Source organism: Ixodes scapularis, unplaced genomic scaffold (assembly GCF_016920785.2).
Source record: "Ixodes scapularis isolate PalLabHiFi unplaced genomic scaffold, ASM1692078v2 PGA_scaffold4__175_contigs__length_147842914, whole genome shotgun sequence".
Taxonomy (NCBI): domain Eukaryota; kingdom Metazoa; phylum Arthropoda; class Arachnida; order Ixodida; family Ixodidae; genus Ixodes; species Ixodes scapularis.
Genome location: NW_024609879.1, coordinates 56151275 through 56175093, shown reverse-complemented (window position 1 = coordinate 56175093; position 23819 = coordinate 56151275). Strand labels below are relative to the sequence as shown.

At 44.7% G+C, this 23819-nt stretch overlaps 2 protein-coding genes across 3 annotated transcripts; one reads left to right on the top strand and one right to left on the bottom strand.

Moving 5' to 3' along the window:
• Window positions 1-234: 234 nt before the first annotated feature.
• On the bottom strand, window positions 235-13464 carry LOC115331827 (sulfotransferase 4A1). The gene is made up of 6 exons (XM_029994078.4): window positions 12751-13464; window positions 10196-10407; window positions 9271-9397; window positions 8353-8447; window positions 6521-6704; window positions 235-740 (listed from the first exon to the last, which is right to left on the bottom strand). Exons 1-6 carry the CDS (start codon window positions 13163-13165, stop codon window positions 598-600), a joined length of 1176 nt encoding a protein of 391 aa, XP_029849938.3. The 5' UTR covers window positions 13166-13464; the 3' UTR covers window positions 235-597.
• Window positions 13465-13652: 188 nt separating this feature from the next.
• On the top strand, window positions 13653-22800 carry LOC8026945 (metallophosphoesterase domain-containing protein 1). 2 transcript variants are annotated; one of them, XM_029994079.4, is made up of 4 exons: window positions 13653-14281; window positions 17291-17505; window positions 18634-18860; window positions 22102-22800. In XM_029994079.4, the coding sequence occupies exons 1-4, from the start codon at window positions 14084-14086 to the stop codon at window positions 22230-22232; spliced, it is 771 nt and encodes a 256-aa protein (XP_029849939.1). In that variant the 5' UTR covers window positions 13653-14083; the 3' UTR covers window positions 22233-22800. The 2 variants fall into 2 exon arrangements, with proteins under 2 accessions (XP_029849939.1, XP_002406777.1); XM_002406733.5 differs by having other exon boundaries at window positions 17286-17505.
• Window positions 22801-23819: the final 1019 nt, after the last annotated feature.

Below are 23819 nucleotides of genomic sequence, written 5' to 3'. Positions count from 1 at the left end.
TGCATGTACCTTCTGCAGCATATATTTCGCACCATTGAATTTGTTCTTCTAATTCAATGGTGCAAAATGTATGCAGCAGAAGGTACAGGATAGGTCCGTGGAATGGTGCAATGGCGGCCGATTTGACGTCAATGTAAGCCATGTATACTACATGCGATAATGAAGAAGTAGTCTTACTGAGCACTGCAAAGAATAGCAGCTTCTGTCTGTGAAGATATCCATGCAACCAACATAACTTTGATGCAACAAGTATCACATCCTTTAATATTTCTTTCACATGCAACTATTGTGACTGATGCAATGCAACCAATGTAACATCTTTTATCATTTCTTTCACATAAATAGCTCATAAGTCAACAATTTTATTAAAACCTAGAACAGAAACAAGAACCACTGGGCACCACCGAACACCAAAGATAGACCTTCAAGTTGACCTCTTGGACTTTGTGACTGGTAAAAAGTACTAGTAATCTCTCAAATTGACTACTAGTATTTCAAATGCAAAAACCTGTGCTACATTGCAAGTATCCATGTCTCCTGGGCCACCAGCACAGAGCATTGAAGAGCTGGTCAATTTAGTCATGTTAGTTTCTTACATTACACTTCCTCGCCATCCGTCACTTCATCCCGCAACTCGTAAACAAAGCTCATTCCAGTGCCTCCAAACTTGTCCTTGATCCACTCATCCATCGTCACATTCATTTCAGGAGTAAAGTAATTCTTCCAGTCGCCTACAATACCTGAAGAAGAAAAGAAAGGAGTTTGGATGAAATGTTTCTTAAGAAAGATGTGTTATATAATCAAGAAACATAGCAAAGACTGTGTCTAGACATCTATCATGGGGCCTTCTGAGCAATTGTGGACATCTAGAAAAAAAAATTTAAAATGACACGGCAGTTCTAAAAGAACATGATGTAAAATTTACTGTTTAACTTCATGATAAACATATGCAGCAGACATACTTCATCGTCCCACACAGGAGCAGATGCAGGTGTTTCTAGGAAGGGGGGGGGGGGGGGGGGGGGTTGCCTATCAAATGTCTATAATAGCATGCCCCCCCCACCAAGGTTTTTTTCTCACCCTAAATTTTTGGGGTGGTCCAGACATCCTAACCCCCTCCACATGCACACATAACAATGGGTCCTTTCTTTATATAAGATTTGATCTCTAATCAAGACGCATTGCAAGACAGCATCGACACATCAATGATGTAGGCTCTGAACGATTGTGGGTACCCAGTAGTGATGGACCGAATCTGCCGAACTTCAGATTCGGCAAAGTTCGGCACATGCCAAACTTTTGAAGAAAGATCGGCAAATATTTGGCAAATGTCTGCATATGCGCGAGAATGTGACGGGGCCATGGATTGCAAATCGATGCCATGCGGTTGTGTGGTTACCGTCATGCAGTGTAGTACAATCGGTAGTTACGGCGAGGTGCGGAGTAGGCAACACGGTAACTGTACATTTGTGAGCCTTCGCGAGTGTGGTTCTCTTCTATATTTTCTGCCTCAAGAACAGAATATTGGCGAGTAGTTTACGCAGCCTACTGGGCGCAAGTGACCAATGATGCGGTACATTCTGGATAACATGATTTTCATTTGACTTTTCCAGTGATGCAACGAGGTAGTTGAAACATTGACTGACATTTACTTTAAGGCACTCCACCCAATTATAGCAATCCTGTTTTCGGCTCACAAGTATTTTGTGACAAAACAAAATAATATTGCTTTTTAATTAGCGCAATTTCGTGGTTTTTATGTATCTGCATAAAACTAAACACAGAACTACCATGCTCGATGTTGCACATCCGACATTCCCAACTCTTTCCATGTTCCTAAACATTTGTGTGTGCTAACATCAGAAACCGGCGTTTTAAAGGTTAGAAACGAGATGGTGCCAGTATGGGACGCACACTTGCATGCAAAGCTAAAGTGACTCAAATAAAAAAACATGCATATTTACAATAATATTGTTTTCTCTTCTGGTGAAGTCTCAGCAACCACTGCATTCCTTTTTGCGCTCAACAGTGACTTCCAGAGAAATTAAGAACGCAGTGTTATTGCCTTTATTGTAACAATGTACACACACTTCCAGGATTGCGCTGATGAGGCCTCAGAACTGAAACTCTCGTATCATGATTCAAGACTGCAGCCGCTCTTAGCCAACCTCATTGTCCCAACACTTCTACAAGAAGTCACTGTAAAATTGCCAGTAAACGCACAAAAATGACACCGATACAATTATCTTGTAGAATATCACCTTATTTAGTAATAACTGTGTCAATATGCATTACATTTTCCATTTAAGTTAAGAAAACAAAAACCATAAAGCCTTTTTTTGCAAGAAAAAAAATAAATATCAACGCAAGTCTGGTAACAATGTATTTTTGCCGAATATTTAGACACGTTCGGCAGAAGTTCAGCTTTGTCAAATCCCAAAATTTGGCGCTGAATTTTTCGATTCGGCAAAAATTCGACCCATCACTAGTATCCAGTAAAAAAGAAAATGGCAGTTTTCAAAACTTCAGCGTTTAACCTAACGACTGAAATATGTAGCAGACATATTTCTTTGTTACATATCAATGAGTAGAGCCCTGCATACATGAGGACTACCTGCAGATCATCCATGAATATCCGCAGTAAACTGGCGGATGCGGATACAAATAAATCAGCCTTGGCGGATTGCGGATCAGATGACAGGGGCTCCAGATGTGGATCGGATATCTGCGGGTCTGGACCTACATTTTTGCCGAGGCGCCCTATAAACATATGCGACCGCACAGTATAGAGTAAATAAGTGAGTGATACTATGAGGTGCATCATCGAATGTATTGCGGGAGCAAACTACTCCCTTAGATAGAAAGGTGCAAGGCGGGAAGAAAATTGTTCTTTAACTAAAAAAAGATTTGATTCTCGCCGAAGGTCGCTTTAGAACGTTCTTTCTCGCCAAAAATGATGCCCCTATAGATAATGGCAAGCACATTAACCCGAATGGTGCCACATGTGTGCATGCCCATGCAGCGTGCACGTTAATATAGCTTTCGCAAGCTTGCAATTGCACGGGCTTGCCCGCACCAGAAGAGATACAATGGCGGCCACTTGCCTTGCTTGCAATCATCTATAGATGCTGAACACACGCGCCAGATTACAGACGCCATTGCCGACCTTCTATTGTCTTACCGAGATATCAAACCACTGAAGCGGGCTTTGGCGAGCCTCGACAAAGGCAAATGCTGGGGAAAAAGACACCGTCATATCTAAAATGTTAGTAACCTGTCCTCCTGTGGTAATGATGGCGCGAAGTGAAAAATATAAGAGGAAACGAAAACTGAAGATCGGTTATGGCGGCATCCATGCACAGCTGCTGTAAAGCGTCTAAACAATTGCAAGCATGGAGCACCGACTGGTGCCCCATGCGTGCAAGCACGTGCATGATACACACGAACATAGCTTTGACAAGCTTGCAACTGCACGGGCATGTTCGCACAAGCAAAAGCATAGTGGCGGCCAGCCGCTCTGCTTGCAATCGTCTATACTCCGTTCAAGCTGAGACTGCAGCCAGAGCTACAAGCGCGAGCTAGCCTGCACTCATAGCTTTGAGACATGCATTTCTAGCACGAGCAGTCGTTCTGTGGAAGAACGCTTCAAAGCAGCGACCTCGAGCTCTCGTGCTTGGGGCATTGGCTGCAGTCTCAGAATACAGAAAAAGTAAAGAATGCAAGAGCATCAGTCGTCTCGGGAAAGCGTGTTCTTGTTTGGCAGGGAAAGAGTGGAAAACATTCTTTGGGCAAAGAAAACCCAAAATGTACAAGCCACAAGAAAGTAGAAGAAGCCTGTAAGTAGCTTCTTCACCTAGAAGTATATCGAAGAGACTAAAGTCAAACCTCTGGAGTGGTGGAACTTGCGTCAGACCGAGTTTCCGCACCACGTTCTTGTAGCATAGTTTGTGCATGCCACCCCAGCATCAAGTGCACCAATGGAGAGAGACTTCTCACTAGCGGGTATTAATTTAAGAGAGGCGAACTAAATCCGCACGTGTTGACAATATTCTGTTTCTTCTAACAGCAATATCGACAAATGAAACGTTGCATGCATGTCTTTTTTTTTGGACAGTTGGCGCCGAGTTGTTTTTAAGCATATATATGTGGTTTCGAGCACTGTTGGGAACTAGTTTAGCCTTAGAAAAAAAGGTAGGTTTAGAAAATTTGTACTTTACTTAAAGTACATTCTTTGGGCATGTACTCATACTTTACTTAAAGTATTTTTAAGTATTTTTTTCTGGTACTTTCTGAAGAAAGTACAGCTCCTGACTTCAAAGTACATTCCCAAAATTTGGTCCTGTTAAATTTGTATCATAAAATGATGCTTTGTCAACTCTGAAGAAATACTAGGAGGTCTCACCAGAAATGCGAGAAGATGACGCATCACTCCGTTTTTTCTGGGGGCGGCTTTCCCATAGCATTGCGAACTTTCGCTAATTCTTGCTGGGTCAGCGCAAGCGCAGAGGTTAAAAATACCAGGAGAGGATAATTGATCATAATGTAACAACTGAAACTAATGTGGTAAAATTAAGACACTTTGAAGTCGAAGGAAAAGACAACAGAGGAGAATGTCTCAATGGTTTGAGTCATTCTCCTCTCCCGTCTTTTCCTTCGACTTCAAAGTGTCTCGATTCTTTGGTGCAACAAGCCAGCACAAGTGCTGCCGAATTCAAAAGCCAGACTTGTGAATTTGGCACCATTTCTGAAAGTAACTTTCTGTGGCCACTTGACTTTATCCCCCAATATTCACCGCCATTTCCGAAAATAAGTGATGCACCCCCAATTACCCCTGGGGCCAATGCATACTAGTAGTTAAAAATTCACTGCATAGGAATGGAAGGGCATCATATAAAAGACTGTGTTAAAATGTAATTGTACTTCACTTTGAAGGTACATTCTATTTATAGTACTTTACTTCAAGTACATTGCACCCGGTGTACTTGTTACTTTATTTGAAGTACATCGCCTGTCATTTACTTTGTACTTTACTTCAAGTAATTTTTAGATGTACTTTACCCAACATTGGTTCCGAGCGTGCAGTTGAGGGTTCGTGTTTAAAACTGAAACTTGTAGGATACTGAATATTGTGATATTTTCCCTGTGGTATACTCGCGCCTTACCATATATACACGACTACCTTGCTGCGGAGAGTGAGCACCTTTCCTCTCTCACTTTTTTATTCTTTGGCCTAAATAAAATGATACAATGATATTAGTCTGCCACTTGTTAATTTTCATACATATATGAAATGGGCATATGCTTGAAGTGGGTTTTACAAAGTAAAAAAGAAAAACATGCTAAAATTTCCTTCCTTTCGAGTGCATCTTTTGGACAGAGTGTCAGTGTCACGGACCCCCAACACGATTTCATAACTGCGATCATCTTTCCAGCGATGCAAAGTGTCTCTGGAAGGATGATCACCTATTTTATAAATAGTACAATAAAACAGAATATGATAAAATTACTTTTACCATATTCCGACATGAAGAGTTTGTGGTAAAAAGTAAGCAGACGGCTTACATAGGATACCATCCAGACGCTTTCGTAATTTTTATTCATGCTTGATTTTATGATGTAAAATGAATACGCAGATTGAGGGTGGAATGCGGTTCCGAAGCGCATGCAGTTCGGATACGGGTACTAAGTCTGCGGATGCGGATGATAAAATTGTTATCCGCACAGGGCTCTACCGATGAATCAGTCAATAAAATAATTGGAGCAGTGGTGCCATGCGGAAAAGCAGGAAAAAATAAAAGTGGCCATAACGACAGATATGTTGCATCACTTCAATTTGAGAAGTTTCTCTTTCGGTTGCTTGGGCTTAAATGCTGCATGTTGCACTGTGTGAACAAAAAAATACCCTCTCAGAATTTTGAAAAATATTAGACAGCATAGGTTTCTACCATCTTAAAAAATCAAACTTGTCTTGATCATTCTAATAGTAAACCCGGGGAAAACAGAGTATGTCGAGTGTGCATTACTATGCGCCCGTTAGTATCATCTATTATCCTTGGTTACAAGGAGCTCCAAGCGTTTTGGTCACACTACACGCACGATACACTTGTGTGTTCCCCAGGTTTACCAGGATGATTGGGACGAGTTTAAATTTAATCGGGAATGGGGTGTGTGAGAAGTAAGCCTTAATAAGAACTTTCCGTCGGTTCTGCATCTTCCGGGGGAGCATGCAGAGCTTTTGAGTTCTTTGTGCAAGAAGCCCCTTGTGGTAACAGAAGTATAGGATCACCTGCATCAGAGTGCTGACACAGCACCAATATACTACACGCAATGTCGGCGCTTTGTCTATGGTGCCGAGTTAGCGGTGCAATGTTTGTGGGAACAGGCCTACACGTGCAGGCGCTTCACATCTCCCAGTGTTGGTTCCTGCCTGTGCAAGGTACGGGCAGGTGCGCACTGTCTGTAAGCATCCAGCAGCTCTGTAAGCATGCATAAAATAAAGTGGACCGTCGGCTTCGGCTACCTTTTCTCATGAAGTCCCCTTCTGCGAGGTTGACGAAGCCAAGCTTCTTCCAGTGTTCATAGTTGACGGCGTTGTTGGCGGCCATGCTCGTGAAGCGGCAGTGTTCGGCTATAGCGTTGACCTCGTCGTCCCTCAGGGGCCTCTCGAGGAAGAGCGCTATTCGCTGAATGACGTTGCAGACGTCCTGTTGGAGATGGGAAAAGGTACGTCGTCAATCGTAAGGACATACTAGTAATTCTGTTGTGAGCATGTTTAGACAGCGCGAAGCTGGGCAGCTCCGTGGACACCTGGTGCTTCAGCTGTAGACGAGAAATTTAGCCGGTGCAGCAAGACTGCTGGCCTGGAGTCTTTAACATGCACCATGCGGTAGTTATTACACGACCGCACGCCGGTAGAACGGTAATTTGGATAGAAACGGGTGGGGGTTGGGAGGTAAGGATCGAACCCAGGATCCCTGGGTTCTGCGGTACGAGGTTTGACTCCCCATGATCTGAGCCGCGGTGCATTAATGCACTCAGCCAGTGGTCCTGTCTGTAAGGACATCTATACTTGCAGCTGCTCCTGGTTAATATAATTACCCTCAATTCTATTTTACCTTTATGCACGACTGATCAGCTAGGTGTGCACGCACGGGTACTTCGTCAAACTTTAGATGTGCCGGGAGATGCCAAAGATGGAACGAGTACAGCCACAACAAACGGGACAGAAGAACAATGCACGATTTACAATAGCTACGACATTACAGTGTAGGTATGCAACGAAATAATGGCGAAGAAAAAAGATTTATCATAAAAATACAAAGAATGCTTAAATTACTACGAAAAAAGAGACTGACCATGAAGTGGTTTTAATAATTGACAATTTTGTTTTGATGCGTAGAATATTCACTTCGGCTTCTTTATTACAATTGAACCCAGACATCTAGTTTAACTAGCGTATAGCTTTAAAAGAACACTGACACACCCCCAAATGTTTTTTTTTTTTTTTAATTTTTTGCCAGGCATTTTACAAGTGTCAGGAGACTGCCCAATCAATACTTTGATACAGTATCACATATATTTTTAATAAAGTAAAAAAACGCAACCGCTCGAAGCCAGAACCAGACTGGAGAGAAAGAAGAAATATAGAGGGGAAGAAAGATACCGGCAGTCACATGGCTGTGCAATTTTTCTGGTTTTCAATCAACATATTTGCAGCTTTTTAGAAGCCACAAAAAATGGGTATCATATTTTTTGTCCATTTCTAGTATTGAATGTGTGCCTTCGACGGCCCACAACTTTGACTATCTTTGGTGGTTATGTCTAAACCATAGAAAACTGAACGTGACCACAAAGAAGAGGGTGAGTGCGACTCAAACCGGACAGTTCTAAATTGGCAATTTTTAGACAAGAAAAAAAAAAAAAAAAAAAAAAAAAAGATTTTTGAGTTACATATTTTGTTCTGGATAGTTGGGCTCTCATACGTCATGTACAAATAAAAACTTTGGCGAGCAAAAATACCGTGTCAGTGTCCCTTTAAGCACCTGATGCCTGACTATGCCTCGATGCATTCTCTTTCATTTTGAAGCAAAGGAAGCAGGTCAGGTAGAAGTGGTTCCTTACAGACGGTCTCACTAAATCTGCCTGCATGCTCACCTAATAAAGTGCCAGAAAATACTCAAGGATAATGAAGTGACAATAGAAGATGCATTTTTTGGGGGGCATTTTTTTTTTTTGGTGAGAGTACCCCATATTGTCTCCTTTCCTGTCTTTGTGCGCTTTTCGGCACTCTGATAGGTGATCACAAACCCACCGGCCCAAATTGCCGTTTCAATGCATGCACATTCCGCCTACCTTGTGCAGCTCCTCGTACGATACAACGAGCACGTTGGGATCGTTGCGATGCTCCCACCATTCCAAGTAGTGCTTCCAAATGGGACCATACGCCACTGCACAAAAGAGTTTGGTCCAGTTTATAAGTTCACAATTGTACTTCTAAGGAAGGGCATGACGCCACGGGGGTGGGAATCCAGTAAACAAAATTTAATGGCGAGAACTGCCGAATAACGGTTTGATTAATTATGAACAGGACACATATACGAGGGTCGCTCAAGGCTGACCAGGACTTCTGTTTATTAGAAACTGCCGAACAAATGTCGAATGATGAAACTTGCAGAGGACATGTTGATGTAATCCTCCTCGAACATCCGGCTGCTGGAGCAACGTATAGCTGACAAGTATGCAGCAGTCCCAGCTACGCCAAAAATTTTCGGCACATGCCAAAAATTATGTCTGATGATGATTCAAGGTTTAAATGTCTCTCAGTGATCACATCCACAAGCGAAGATTGTCTGTAAAGTGCAGTTTGGGAGACCTTTACAAAGATAACATCTGAACTGCACAATCAGTCTGGCAAGTGAAGGCCAACCTAAAAGCTTTCAGCATTCCATTTGTTATTCCTAAGCAACACTGAATCACTTGCGACTGCAACCTAACAACCCATGACCCATACATATACCAGTCTACAAGTTCAACGAACCTCCATACTTGCTAGTTAGCTGTGCTAGTTTGTTTTGAAGCCCAAGGTTTAACTGTTAAAGGGTATGGGCTTTAGCTACCCTAGTTGTTAACTCACTGTAACGAATAAAAGCACTAAAAAAGACAGACATGTAGAAGAATGACTCTATGCTTTATGGTGTTCATCATTCTCCTACTTGTCCATCCCGTATAGAGCTTCTATTCGCTACCAAGGTTGAACTTTCGACGACGTACCATTGCCCTTGATGAAGGATTCAAAGAAGTCTGTGAAGGTGCCCTCGTAACCGGTCTCCTTGATGAGCTTCGTAAAATGGTACAAGGACACACAGACGTCCTTCGGGTTCCTTATGACATAAATGATCTGAGAGAACAAGAAAAAAAAATTAAAATAAAAAAATTTTGAGGTGAAGTGTTCAACGGTGCCTAGTGGCCATAAAAATCTCTATTGAGAATGCACATTTTTTCCAGCAAATGCATGGACTCATTAATGTTAACACTTACTAATAACTACATTTTTCTTAAAAATAACTTGCCCCTTAAGAATCATGTGCCACGGGAAATTTTTTAAAAAATATTTACAATAGCTGAATGAAACTTTTACAGTTTATAGTAATTAATCTCCTTTTTTTAAAATCTTGTGTTAGTTTTGAAACAGCTCCTTTTCTTATGCTCTGGATGTGATGCACATTAAAAAGAAGTGTGAGGCATGGCAACAAACCTGAAGGAGTGATGTAAAATAAGGTAATTTGCTCCTTGAGAATTGCCAAATGCAATGAGCAACAAAAGTAACGTGTGCGAGACGTCCCTTATTTTAATATCATTGATAATCAAAAGATGAAGTCATTTCCATAAACAGATCCTCAAAGCTAGGCATGCCTAATTAGGTTTCTAGAGAACAACACTAAGCCCAAAAATTCTTGCGCATGAACTGCGAAGATGTCACCTTATACACATTTGCAAGCAGCCACACTTTTAAGGATAGCCTAGCCACTGTGGATGAAAAATGCTTTGTTTGGGCACCAGTCTTGCAGCCATGGGAACGCTTTGGCAAGGCTTGACTATTGGACAATCTACACAAGCCAGCACCAAGATGGCGGACCACACAGAGACCGTACTTGCAAACATCTGCAGAAGAAGTTGTAATGCAGAGTATGGTCACCTTTGGGTTCTCGGTGTGCATGGACTCTGGCAGCAACGAGTGGGGCAGGTGCGACTTGATGAGCCGCGCGTTGGGCAGCTTCTCAATGGAGGACACTCCGGGGTAGCAGTACTCAAGAAACGGGAAGCGCTGCTCCAGGTTGCGGGCGGCCGCAGACCGGAAGTCCAGGTTCGTTGAAATGAGGTACACAATCTCCTGGACCCAGGTCGTGCCTGAAGAACGAGGGGACAAACGGATGGACAGTAGTGACCAAATCCTGGAGTCGGGCAGTAGCTCGCGCCACCTAGTCTAGAAATATCTACACCCTACCACCCTCCTTTTAAATTTTGTCCTAAATTTCGTCTCTTGTCATGCTAGGGGAAGATTGTCGACAGGCTGGTTGCCAACGCACAAACGAAAAGAAAAATAACGTGCAGCTGTATTTTGATATATTGATAAAACTATCAAATGCAGAGCTGTCGCTTCGATTCGAAGCATCGCCAAGTCGTTCCCTATTGTCCCTTATTTTTTGTGACAACACGGAGAACGCACAAATTGAGGCAAGGAAGCGTCATGCGGGGCGATTCATGGCTTCTAGAGATGTTTGCAGATGTACACAGTTTGTGGACAGTAAGTGTTCGGCAGATGGCCACTGGTGCTGCCCTCTGCGTACCTTCGAAGGCATGCTTCAGATGAGAAAAAATCTGAGTCCTGGCTGCTGCCAAAGGAGATGTTATGCAACAGCATTTGGAACCCTTTGCACCTCTTCAGATGTCCGTCAAGCCTGGTGCTTTCATTTTGCCTTGGCGTGGCAACGTTTTTCAGCCAACGAGCCTTTTACCCAAATGTATGGCATCAGCTATCAGCAAACGGGGAAGCATTTTCAAAGATCTAAAAATACCTTCAAACAGCTACCATATTTTCTAGATCCGCACCCAAAGTATAGACCGCAGGGACCGATTTTAGCTGAAATTTTTCTTTCCTTAGATTGTCCGCACACAATGCATAGTGTGCACACGGTGCATAATTCACACTTAGTACCTAATCCAATTGTAAAACTTATCATACACAGCACATCTTGACAAGTGCCTGCTGTAATAACTCACAAAGCAGCTTGCATCATACATAAATCACCATTGTTGTACTGTTATTCACAAAATTCTTCACGTCTTCTCACCCAGCTAGAGAAATACAAAACTTTGTATAGTCCACACCCGTACATAGTTTGCAATGGGTAAAATTTCAACTTTTAAATATGTGTAGACTACGGACTATACACCAGGAAAATACGCTATCATGCTCATGCCTGTACTGTTGTTGCAAACGAAGGCGTCTGCTACAACTATGTGAGTAGAAAACCCCCAAAAAGGCTAATTTCTCCCAAACTAAATTGGTGTATAACTAAACACCAATTCAAGTGTTCCCACGAAACTTGGCGGAAAACTTGAATTTATGAAGAATTATGCACCAATTTAGGTTTCTCCGCTACCGTTAGGCATTGAGCCGCAACGGATGGACGCATACAATTCCGTGGCTTAGTGGTTCCACAAATGTTATCGCACTGGAAAAAATATGGTGGGCAAAGCACTGTTCTACCAGGTGAGTACAGTTTCACGGTGCGGAATCAATTCTTTGTGTGTTGCGCTAGTGCCAGTGACCAGCATGCTTGTCAAGTGGTCAAATCTGCAATATCAGTAAATACATGGAGACCTATGAGGTTACGACAGGCAAGGCATTTTGTAATTATCTCTACTATCAAATTCCTTAACATAAACTAATAGTATTAAAAAAAAAAAAACTTCTCTCGATAATTAGACGACAAACCTTTTTACTTTTTTTTAGTCATCACCAAACTTTTCATATGTCAATTGTTTTTCCCTTTGTGTTTCTGCTGTATATTTTAACACATTTTTTTTCTGTCTCGTATTTGCTACGTCTATATCTCCAGCATTTGCCCAAATATTTATTAAATAACTATTTTATGAACTGCTATATTGTGCTATTTCTGGTGTATGAGTGCATGTGTATGTTGGGGGGGAGGGGGGGGGGGGGGGCGCAGACTTGGTTAAGCTGCATTTTGGTGGCTTTTTGTTTGTATCGCCAACATCTTGTAAAATGAATATAAAAAAAAAAGTAAAATGAATTTGAAAATGTAATTTTACGCTCAAATGTCCTCAGTGTTAAACAGTGGTGAGGCCAGGAAATACTTTTCAGGAGAGGGTTGACTACGGCTTTAGGCGATGAAGCTGGATGTGAAGAGTAAGGTGGAGGGGTTGGGGAAGGGTTCGGTTAGTTTGGAAGGGGGAAGGGAAAGGGGGGGGGTCCGGAACCTCGCTTCTGCCTGCGCCGCTGGCGTCAACAACGGTAGCGTTGTGTCAACTGACAGAGCAGACAGAGGGGGAAGGGAAAGTGAAAGGGGGAGGACTTTGAGGGCCAAATCTGCGTCGCAGAAGGCACAGGAAACCCTAGAGCAAGTGCTCGCGCAAAGCAAGCACTGCATGCAGCCTTTCGTAGCCCTGTCAGTCACACATCCCGCCAGGTCACACCACTGCTAACGCTAACAGCAAAGGGCTCACCGGTCTTGGGGAAGGACACGACGAAGACGTCATCCGGCCTCGCCTTGAGTGTCTGCACCTTGGGCAGCGACTTAATGACCATCGCGGGAAACACGTAGCCCCTGTAGTTGTACAGGTACAAGTTGGGCGCATAGTTCTCGTCCCTCGGCAGCATGACGCAGTCCTTGAACAGCTCGCTCTGTTCGTTTCGGCGCCGCCTCTTCAAGTACAGTGCCGTCGCAAGCGTGCCGCCGAACAGCACCGTGGAGAACAATTTCTTGCCCAGTCCCACGCGCTTGGCGTACCCATCGCCGCCGCCGCCGCCAGATGCCTCGTTGCAAAACTGCCGAGTCATCCTTCGGAGGCATGGCTTGGATCTGAGCGGCGTGGCGCACGCAATTCGGAAGGCGTCCCGCGCCAGTCGAGACGCGAACATCGTTGACCTTCCCGGAGGTTCGGCGTTTTCGCCACTACTATCGGCCGCTGAAGTTCGTTTCCATGCACCGATGTTTGTGGCAGGCGCTTCAACGATAACTGACAGCGTGCAGACTGGGAGTGTGACGCGTCGCCACAAAAAAAAAAAAGTGTGACCAACTAACGGTAGTTTGTCAGGGCCCGTAGAAGGTGATGAAGCGGCTAAACACCGTTCAGATTTAGTGTAAGGAGAGGCGAGAGCCGGATTTTGTGGGTGCCGCCATTATCAAAATATAGCTCCGCACAAAATGCAATCAGCAGCAACTAAACAGTACATAATATTAATAGTAACAAAATCTTTATAATTAATAAAATAAGTTTACATAAAAAAAGATCTAAAACACTTTTTATTTACTCTGCTTTTAGTACGTATGTCTTTTCGCGATCTAAGTTTAGCCAAAATTGTAGCCGTAAAACCAGTAAAGTCAATGGGACATCCAATCCAATCCAATATAGACCCGGACCCGACGAGCCGGAGCCACCGGAGCTGCCGGAGCGGCCGGAGCGGTGGAATCTGGCGGAAGTCCGTCCGCGGTGCAGACGGTGCAGAAGTGGTGATCGCTCTACCGGTGCTGCTCAGCTGTTTGGATTACGCCGACAGAGTGCTCTGGACAAGATAAGATTCTTAATTGACTGCGCTATACCCAATATTATCCGTCCTATCTTTAGTGTCGACTTGTAGCAGGTTCCCACCAACACTCTGTCGGTGGGCCTGACCGTGGACGTCCGGCAGCGGCGAAAACGTAAGCAGTCACCGATACTACTGTGACGGGTACCGTCGAGCATGCCATGATGGGTGCCACCGGCGCAACGGTCGGAGTTCATCCACTGACACAAGATCCCGACGCCGCTTGGGCTCAGCTCAAGCCGCACCAGAACTATGAACGCGTGTCGCCGCCGCTGCGGCTGGATGCGCCGGTACGGCCGGACGCCGTACGCTTCGTGTGCGTCTCCGACACGCACAACTCCATCGCTCGAATGCGATACAAGATCCCGGCCGGGGACGTGCTCATTCACGCGGGCGACTTTACGCGGCGGGGCCTTATCACCGAACTCGACGAATTCAATCGCTTTATGGGTAAGCTGACCTATCATATGTTCGAAGGAGAGAATCGATTTGGGTATCCGTCTACCTTTACGCGTACTCTTTACGATGGCTATTGTGCACGGTAGTCGTCCTACACGTCTGGGTACGCTTCCGGTTGTCAGTACAACGCAAGCTCACATTTCAGTGCGCACGAAGGGCGCTCCTTTTGTTTTACGCACTCTCTCTCCCTCCCCCTCCCACACACGACTGTCTGTTATTCTGCCGCACATTGTCGAGATTGAAGCAAATTTATAGTCAATTACAGCAATTTTTCTCCTTCCATGTCCCGCATTCACAGCTAAATTTATTATGTGTTGTTTGTGAACATATACAGGGTGCGCACTAGGTTTTTGAGAACACAACTTCACTCTGCATAACTTCTCATACCAGCCAGAGCCGTATATGTAGAGAGTTTGGCCATTCGTTGGGAAGTATAGGAGACAAATGAAGCGGCGCCATTGGCCGAAAGCGGGCTGGGCGTGTTCCAGGGCGTCTTCAGAAATTCGAATGTGACCAACCAGAAGCCGGAAATAATACCCTGGCGGTGGTCGCGAGAAACAAACCTGATAACTGCATTGGAGTAACTCTCGATGGCTGAAAATATGGTACACGTGATGTTTAAATCACACTCATCTAAAATGATGGTGGAAGAGTGCGACTAGCGGAAAGATCGACATAATCCTTTTGCCAAACGCCGAGCGCCGGGAATCTGCCGTCAGAGCGGTCACACTCTGTCCGCGCAAAACAGAGTTGAGCGGTGCATTTGTTTCTTACATCTTTCTGCATGATGATGATGAAACAACACGTGAACCCTATTTTCAACCATAAAGAGTTACTACACTTCACTCTTATGCACTTATTAAAACCATATACGAACAGAGACCTTCGATGATCGATCGGCTCAGAACTGTTTCTCGCTACCACCGCTAGGGGATTCTTTTCGGCTTCTGTTTGGTCAAGAGAGCATGCCAAGCCCTCTTTCCGAGTCTGCCGCACGCCCTGGCTCTGCCCGCGCCTCCCATTGACCAAACTCTCTACATATACGGCTCTGATACCAGCTACATCTGTCTAGGCACTTGACCTTGCTTTCGAGCTGCATATCCAATTTCAAAATGGCAGCTTCTGGTCTGATGCAAGAAATTAAGAGGCATGTCGTACTGGTTGCCTTGGCCACTGACTCAGTGATTTGGATCTAGCCACCTCCTTGAATGTGTGAGGGTCCCTCGTTATCGAGGTCAGAAAACAGCTTTCAGATTCTGAGGGGACGTTGTATCCGTGTTCAAGCAACAAAAAAAACAAAAAAAACATCCCCGGCGGTCAGATGTGGTCGGGATGCCCGAGTTTGGCCAGCTGGAGCAGAATATTGTGGACTACGACCCCAGCAAGTCGGGAAGAGCCATTGCCAGGCAGCTCAAGGTGGCATGGCAGGGTCCATTATCAGGCTTGTGGTACACAAGGACCTTAGATACCAGTCATACATAATGAAGAGAGGGCAGTTTATGTCCCCAAAGAAACAAGAAAAACCGTGTCATCCTGTCCAAGCGCTTCTTGAACAGGCTCAAGCACCCTGCAAAACTGGACATGCTTTGGTTTTTCTCTGACGAGAAGAACTTTGTCCAAGACCAAAAAGTCAACAGGAGGAATGACAGGTGGCTCTGTGAAGGCCCTGATGAGGCCCCTACCAGCCAAAGTTTTCGTCATCTACGATTGTCCTAGCTGTTGTGGGCAACGAGGCCGGGTCGTCATGCCGTCACACTCCTTACAACAGGGCCTTAGGGCCAACCCAGGGACCTACTTTGAGACCCTGGCACTGTAGTGAAACCTTGGGTAGAAGGGGTGGCTCAGAGGAGGCCGTACATTTTTCAACAGGACTCTACTTTGTGCCCCACAGCCTATGCTACACAAGATTGGCTGGCTGACAACCTCCACGGCCATGTCACCCTTAACGAGCGGCCTCCTAACTCTCCAGATGTAAACCCCCTGGACTGTCTGGAGCATCGTTGAGAGAGAGACTAGCAAGCAGCCCCACAACTCCAGAGAGTTGTTGGCTGCCATCGTGATTGCTATGGCCAACCTCAACAAGGACCACTTAACCAGGGCATGCAGCCGTTTTCAAAGCCGCATCGAGTCTCATTGCCGCAAAAAGTGGTTCTATTGAATCAGGTTAGAGACCACGAATAGAAAACAGTATCTGTACCAAATTCTGTGCGAATAGATTAATATTTTGTTGAAACATCCTATTGAAACCACCGTTATGTTCTCAAATGCCTTGCACACACCGTATAGCACTACTAATGAAGTAATCTGACAATGGTTTCTTGTGCTTGAAAAAAAAATTGTTCAAGTCGCTGTTTGTTCTAGTAAGGTTACTGAATGTGTTCTTTTCATTTCATGTGTCCCACTCTGCTTGAACTTTCAACTCTGCAATATTAAATCTAAAATAAATTAAATAAATACTATGGAACGGAAGCATGACACCCAACAAAGCTGACAAAGAAGCAATAGAAGGAAAACATACTGTTATAGTATTTTATAACCATACACGCACATCACATATTGACATATACACATAGATATTCTGTATACATGACAAGAAAATGTGACTTCAGGATTGGTTGCTAGTGAAATGATCAGCTGCTCTACAAGATGTTCCTCCTTTGTTTTCTATCATAGTTCAAACGGCCCTGGAACACATCCAACATAACACTATAACTAAAGGTTTTGCAGTAATAGAGGAGCCGATGCGCTATCTATGGGAAACATTTGCTTATGACGTTAATTATTTCAGGCCCACTGTGAAAGAATTATGTGCAAAAATGTATAAAATTCTATACGCGGGTTGGTCGTGCTCCAGGTCTACAAGATGGATGGTGCCGGCTCTGTAAAACAGTTCAAATGCAATGCACTCTTTCACTCAAATGCAAATATGTAAACCATTCTTATGTTGCATTTTCCTGAAACAGAACTGTTCACATCTTTCTCTCGTCCCGTTCAGCACAGCTCCCACATCGATACAAGCTGGTGATAGCCGGCAACCATGAACTGTCCTTTGACCCCGCCACCGCCAGCCACCAGGGGGGCTTTGCGGTGGGGAACTTTGCCCACTCCACCCCACAGGACGTGGCGCAGCATGCCAAGAGGTCCCTCACCCACTGCACGTACCTGGAAGACAGCCAAGCCGTCGTCTATGGCATCAAGGTGTATGGGTCCCCCTGGTAAGCAATCTTTATTGGATGACCGGTGGCTCTCGTGTTGTCGCTTCTAAAGTCACTGGATTCTGGGAAAGTAGCACCATTGCCTTCCCTGTCTGCTAGCTGGCATGCTAACGCTACTTACCTGTGGCGCCATCGCCCTACAGACGCAGCGAGCAGACAATGGTGTGCGTCGTCTGCCTGCTGCGCCTATCAAGAGATGGCACCACAAGTAAATAGCGTCGCTAACTCGGTTGTCTGCAAACATGCCCAAGCTTGCTTTTGGTAGGTCTTTTTCTCTCACTTTCTGCAGGAAGAGAACGGTGCCTTTAAATTTCACGCGGTAAAACTGGTCTGCTCAGTGAACGCTCGGTGAAAGTTTGAGCTTTCTACCATGCAGGTGCCCATTTTTCCGACTCGTCTTACGCCGCAAGGTTTGCTTGGGGGACCCTATATATATTATACAAAACATTTTCACTCTTTTTGCTTTAAGACTTTTAGATGCTGACAGTATCAGAAAGCTTCATATGGCCTTCTAGGTCATTGGTTCTCAAACTTATTGACCTTTGGGAACCCCCCATCCCTCTCGATCGACAGCTGGGGAACCTTTCCTGGTCTCGGCATCGAAACAATAAAGGAACGCAGAAGCCTACGGGCCCTCTAGAACAATTATTCACACGCCATAGGGGGCGATTGACTTGTTACGCATCAGTGGGCCACTTGGATCTTTCAAAATATCCTCCGACGGTTGTTGCGACTGTAGTTTGTTGGTAACTATGGTGTCTGAAACGCGTCTCCGACGGGTGTGTTTACCGCATCCGAAAAAGCGGTCCAACGATTTCTGCCCTACGACGTTGTAAAAGCGTTACGCCGTCGCCAGCCGCTTTTTCTGCCGCAGTTCACGGAGGCCTTGGCAGCCGGGAGTTGGAACGCTGCAACGATGGCGACACTCGCGTTGGCTCATGCTTTTTGTCGGAACTTCTACGAGGACCAATTGCCGGGATCGCGACGTCCGACGGCGTGACACTCTGGCTTTTGCGAAGTCATTTGTTGTTACTTCCGGACCACTTTTCAATGCGCTCGACACACTGGTCGCAGATGCGTTTCGGGCAGCGCGGTTGTAACGAGGACCGTCGTTGTGTGCCGCTGCAGGCAGCCCCGCTTCCTCAACTGGGCGTTCAACGTGTCGCGCGGCCAGCCGCTGCTCAGTATCTGGGACCGGATACCCGAGGACACGGACGTGCTGGTGACCCACACGCCGCCCGTGGGCCACGGGGACTTCTGCGTGTATGACTGCCACGTCGGCTGCGTCGAGCTCCTTGGCGTGATCCAGAGGCGCGTCAGGCCGCGCTACCACGTCTTTGGTCACATCCACGAAGGTGTGCCGTCTTTGCACTGATGCTGGGCTTGTTCGATTTACCCGCTCCTAAACAGTGTACAAGGCCTGCTCACGTGAACGCACCTTGTGTCAACAGGTACTGACCCTAGCATGTGCCGGCAACATATGTTCAGCTTAATAGCGTGTTAATATTTTAAGCTTCAATGTAGACCCGGTGCTTATGCAAGTGGAAATGCACACTTAATATTTTATGTGCACTAGTAGTTTTTTTTTTTTTTTAAATCAAACTCATACTTTAATGTAACTCGGACATATCGTAAATGTCCGGTCGGCTGGCTATTATTTTAATTCGCTCATACTATATCGCTTAATTCATGAGCAAACTCCTGTTCACGTATACCATATTTTCTCTACTATAGTCTGCGCTCAGGGTTTAGACTGCAGAGGCAAATTTCAATTGGAGAAAAGTTGATCCTTAGAGAGTCTGCACCCGGTGCATAGTTTTGCTCAAGAAAAGAAAATCCTTATATGCTACGGCGCACCTTAAAAAATGCCTACTTTGTTAGTGCACAAAAAGGCTCTTATCATTGAAAAATGATCATTAACATAACCTGTCATTCACGAAGTTTGGGACATCTTGTCATAATGAACAATGTTTAAAAAGAATTAAAGATGCTTACAAAGCTCTGTAATGCGAAACTAGAGCGCAGCCCTTGAGAAGGAGGAGGGGAGGGTACCGAAGGTATGCCCTACCTCCACCTCTTCTCCTCCTTTACTCCTCCTGCCGCTGAATTTGTTCACGGGTGACGTGACACAAAGTCGCGACGTCATTTTCCCCGCTTAATTTAGCGGGGAAACTGATTTGGTATTGAGGTCTATATTTAGTGGGGAAGATTTCCTTAGAATTTAGCGGGAAAACGTCCCATAATGCAACATGCCCGGTTAGGCTGACGCCGCTCAACCCGGAATTGGGGAGGCCTAAGAGCTGTGCTCTAGAACTAATCATAGTATAGTCCCACCTGAATATATTTGGCACCGCGTAAAGTTTTATTTCTTAAACACGTATACCGTAGCATCCTGAGAGATAGCCCACCTAAAATCAAAAGCAAATAGGGAGAAATAAGGAGTAAACTAACTTTCGATGTGCGATAAAAAAAAAAAAAAGGTTGAAAAATTGGCAATTTTGCAATTTCTGACCTACAAACCTTGTGCCACCATTTCTGCTGAGGTAAGCATTGACCAGGGTTGTGCAATTACTAGAAGTAGGCTATCTCTCGGTGTTTGTGAAAAAATAGCAGATCGGGCCAAAAATAGGGATGGGTTACCTTTCGGGGGTGGGGCATCTCGGTATATTACGGTAGTCTGGAAAATGCGGTACTTTTGCCGAACTTTGAGTGGGTTCTTGATGCTATAAGAGCTGGTCTCGCTCGCGAGTGAAACAAACCATTTGTCGGCACAGCCAAGGAACGACAATCGGCAAGAATGCCACACTGTTTTCAAAAAATCCAGACAGCCGCTCCAATTGTTGCAGCATTCACAACCGTGGGAGTTGATTTCTAATTCTGGTATGCTGAGCAAAGAGGCTGGAAAGGCATCTGAATGTACTTCCATCCCCATGACGTCACTTAGACGAGTAAATTAACTTGACTCGCTCACTTCAGGGCTCCTCAAACTCCCTGGTGTCCAATCACGTCCATCTTCGTTGATTGGTAGCCAAAGTACCCTCCCAGACTCCAGAGGCTCGCAGAGCTTGAAAACAATAATGCACATACAAGTGAGTGTTTGGCTCATAGTTGTGCATCAGTGGATGGCCCAGTTCAACAATAAATATTGCGCATTCAATCACGCGATGCGATGCAAATGGACAGCGTCGGCTGGTGCGACACTTCAATCATTTTGCGTCGTGAATGATTGGAAATGCCGGTGACGTTGCATCATGTGGTGTCTCGCGTAAACCGCAACAGGTCGCACACAGAACAGCCAGCACCAAACACGTTCTCGCGGACGTGCTGCACAAATTGCTTGGTCGTACCAGTGTGTCCATTCTTCGCTCCGTAACGTTTTTTTCTACGTGCCGCTTCACGCGGCACGTAGAAAAAACGCGTCATCTGACGTCAAGATCATGCTGTGCGTGATACCACGCACAGCATGATCTTGACGTCAGATGAGTTTTATCCTAACATCCAGGGCGACACCAGCGGTGCCTAGACGTAGGCGACGTTCTCTCTCACGAACGCGTTTTTGCCGTCGAGCAGCCACTGGTTGCTCCAATGTATGCTTCAACCACCCTATTCTTGTGCTCAAAGGCTTAGAGTGCCGAAGGAACGACTGGTCTTCTACACGCTACTCGAAAAAAAGTAATAGGGTACAATTACTCTTGCTTAAAATGTATTCAAATAGGTTACATGATTACTTGAGACAAACAGTAACTGGTCATTACTTTAAGAAGTAACCATCACTTCTCCTGTTTACTTAAGATTTTCAAAATTTTCTGCCAGTTTGAAAACCGGTTTTGAGGCCATTTTAACAAAACTTGATTCAATGATTCCATTTGAGAAAACTTGTACAAACAAAGACTGTCATTAGAAACAGGAGACGAAAAAAGTAACGGTTACAGGTAATTTTAGTACTTCCAAAAGTAATTGGATTACTATTCTAATTACTTCCAAATAAATGTAATTAAACAATTACGAAATTACTCCAAAGAGTGATCAGTTACAAGTAATTTGGTTAGTTGTAATGACAAGTGTGGGAACGGGCGACCGAAGGCGAGAAGGGCAATCACGTGACCCCCAGTGCAGTTGCGATTGACCCAGCGCACTGCATTTCAACCGTGACTATCATTAGCAAAAGGGCCAGGGTATCACTGCTGTATTCACCCGGTGCCAGGGCAACCTGCGATAAACGTCCACGTGCACTGTTCGTTTTCGGCAACGTGACGCTTTCCCCGTACAACAAGCCCAGTGCAGCCAACACTCTTAAATTAGAGAAATGCTCTACTTGGGGGGGTGGGGGGGACGATGTAGGAAATTTGGGAGCTCGGAGAAGCCACGAGTGTACATTCTGGGATCCCAATCTGACAACCAGTGGCTTATTTACAGACTTGCGGTGGTGTTTCTTTTGCACAGCTCGCTTTATCAATACATATGTGGGTCCCACTCAAACAACAGCAGCTGGTGCCTTCAAGATTGAATCAATTCACTGTGGTCGATAGTGAAAGGGTTCTCAGGTCCTGTGGCGACGTAACAGCAATGTAAAATTAAATGTATGCTTTGTTCCAGCTCACGGCGTGACCACCGATGGCCAGACAACCTTCATCAATGCGTCCATCTGCGACATCAAATACCGGCCTGTCAACCCGCCCATCCTCTTTGACCTTCCCCTGCCCGAAGGATTCTCCAAGGACTCCTGATCCATCGTTGCCACATTGTAGTGTTGTTCCCGGTGCGATTGCCTCCTGTTTGCAGTTCCCGATTTATCATTGTTTATAAGACCACCCTGGTCTTGAAAATATTTTTTTGTCATTTCTGATCTTATTTGTGACATTTTCACATCTACTATAAGTGCTTGTGCTAAGCACAAACATAAGCTCATTGTTTTCCTCTCTGTTATAGTTTTCAAAAAGAAGCTAAACTTTATCACAAATGTTTATGCCCAACGGTTAAGAATTAAACATGTTGGTACATACTTGTACCAACTTCTAAAGTTTAAGCCGATATATTTACAGGTTTATGCCCAACTTTTTAACAATACCCTATAAAACAATATGGCACAAAGTATGTTGGTATGTTCTAAAAACACTAGAGAGTGCAAGAAAACCATTCTTGTAATTTTAGCATCGTCCCAAACATAGGTATTGCAAGTTGACATTTTTTTGCTGATTAAAGGAGCTGTGCAACAATCTCAGTGCTTTGCTTAAAAAATTTGGGAGTTGTTGTCTCGACCTCTTTGAAGTAAAGAACAAAAAACTTTTGCCTGCATGTGCTAGCTTTTATTTGAAAATATGACAAAGATTGAAGTCTTCGGCACCTCTCAACTCCTTCAGCATCTTCCAAGTCACGTGTGCTGCGACGTAAAAGGAGGATGCGCGGAGTTCCGGCGAAGCTCTCTCTCTCTATAGAGCCATCAGTGAGCAGCGAGAACTCGCCCGTTCCCAATCACGTGACCACGTAGTTGCGCAGCGTGATCAACATGGCGAAAGGAGGGAAGTGCCAACGTACTTGTCCGGGTCCGGCCATCCCCGTCCGGCTCTGCCCCGTCCCCCTCCAGCTTCTGGCGGTTGTTCGCGGTAGCAGATAGAGCCGACCGTTTTGTTGACCTCGGATAGGTGGCGCCACTAAAACTCCACATAATAAAAGTTTTGTCGATAACAGGTTTTTGACGCATTTATATTTATGTTGGAACGACAAGTTTTACAGAAAAATTACCTTTTATCGAGGAGGTACAGTCAAATCTGAATAATTCAAACTTGTGGATAATTCAAACTAACATGCAGGTGCCATCCTATGTGTGTCTATGGGAGGAAACTCCCAGTAATTCAAACTTTGGTTTATTCAAACTAATTTTCTGTCTCCCTTGAGTTGGAATTAACGAGATTTGAATGTATGTGCACAACTTGCTATCTTTTTCCAAGTCCCCCTTTGACGTCACGCCGCGTGGTTCTCATGGCCGCTGCTCGTGACTGCAGGTCGGAAACTATTCAATTTTTTGCCTCGCGATTATGCGGCGGAATTGCAACATTTCGAAGGAAGATGTGTTTTCTTTTCTTTGTGACAGGATAAAGAATGTCAAAAGTAGATGCCAATTCTTTCGACGCTAAAATCGTTGCACAGCTCCTTTTAACTGGAAATGAGTTATTAAGGTGTTTGCCAATTAGAAAATTTTGCAGTTAACGTTCTCCAGAAATATTAATCTTGTTGCATGCTCTGATTTATAATAAGGTATTAAATGCTGCAAAAAACATTAAATCCAACTTTAGATTAAAGAATGCAGTGGGCAA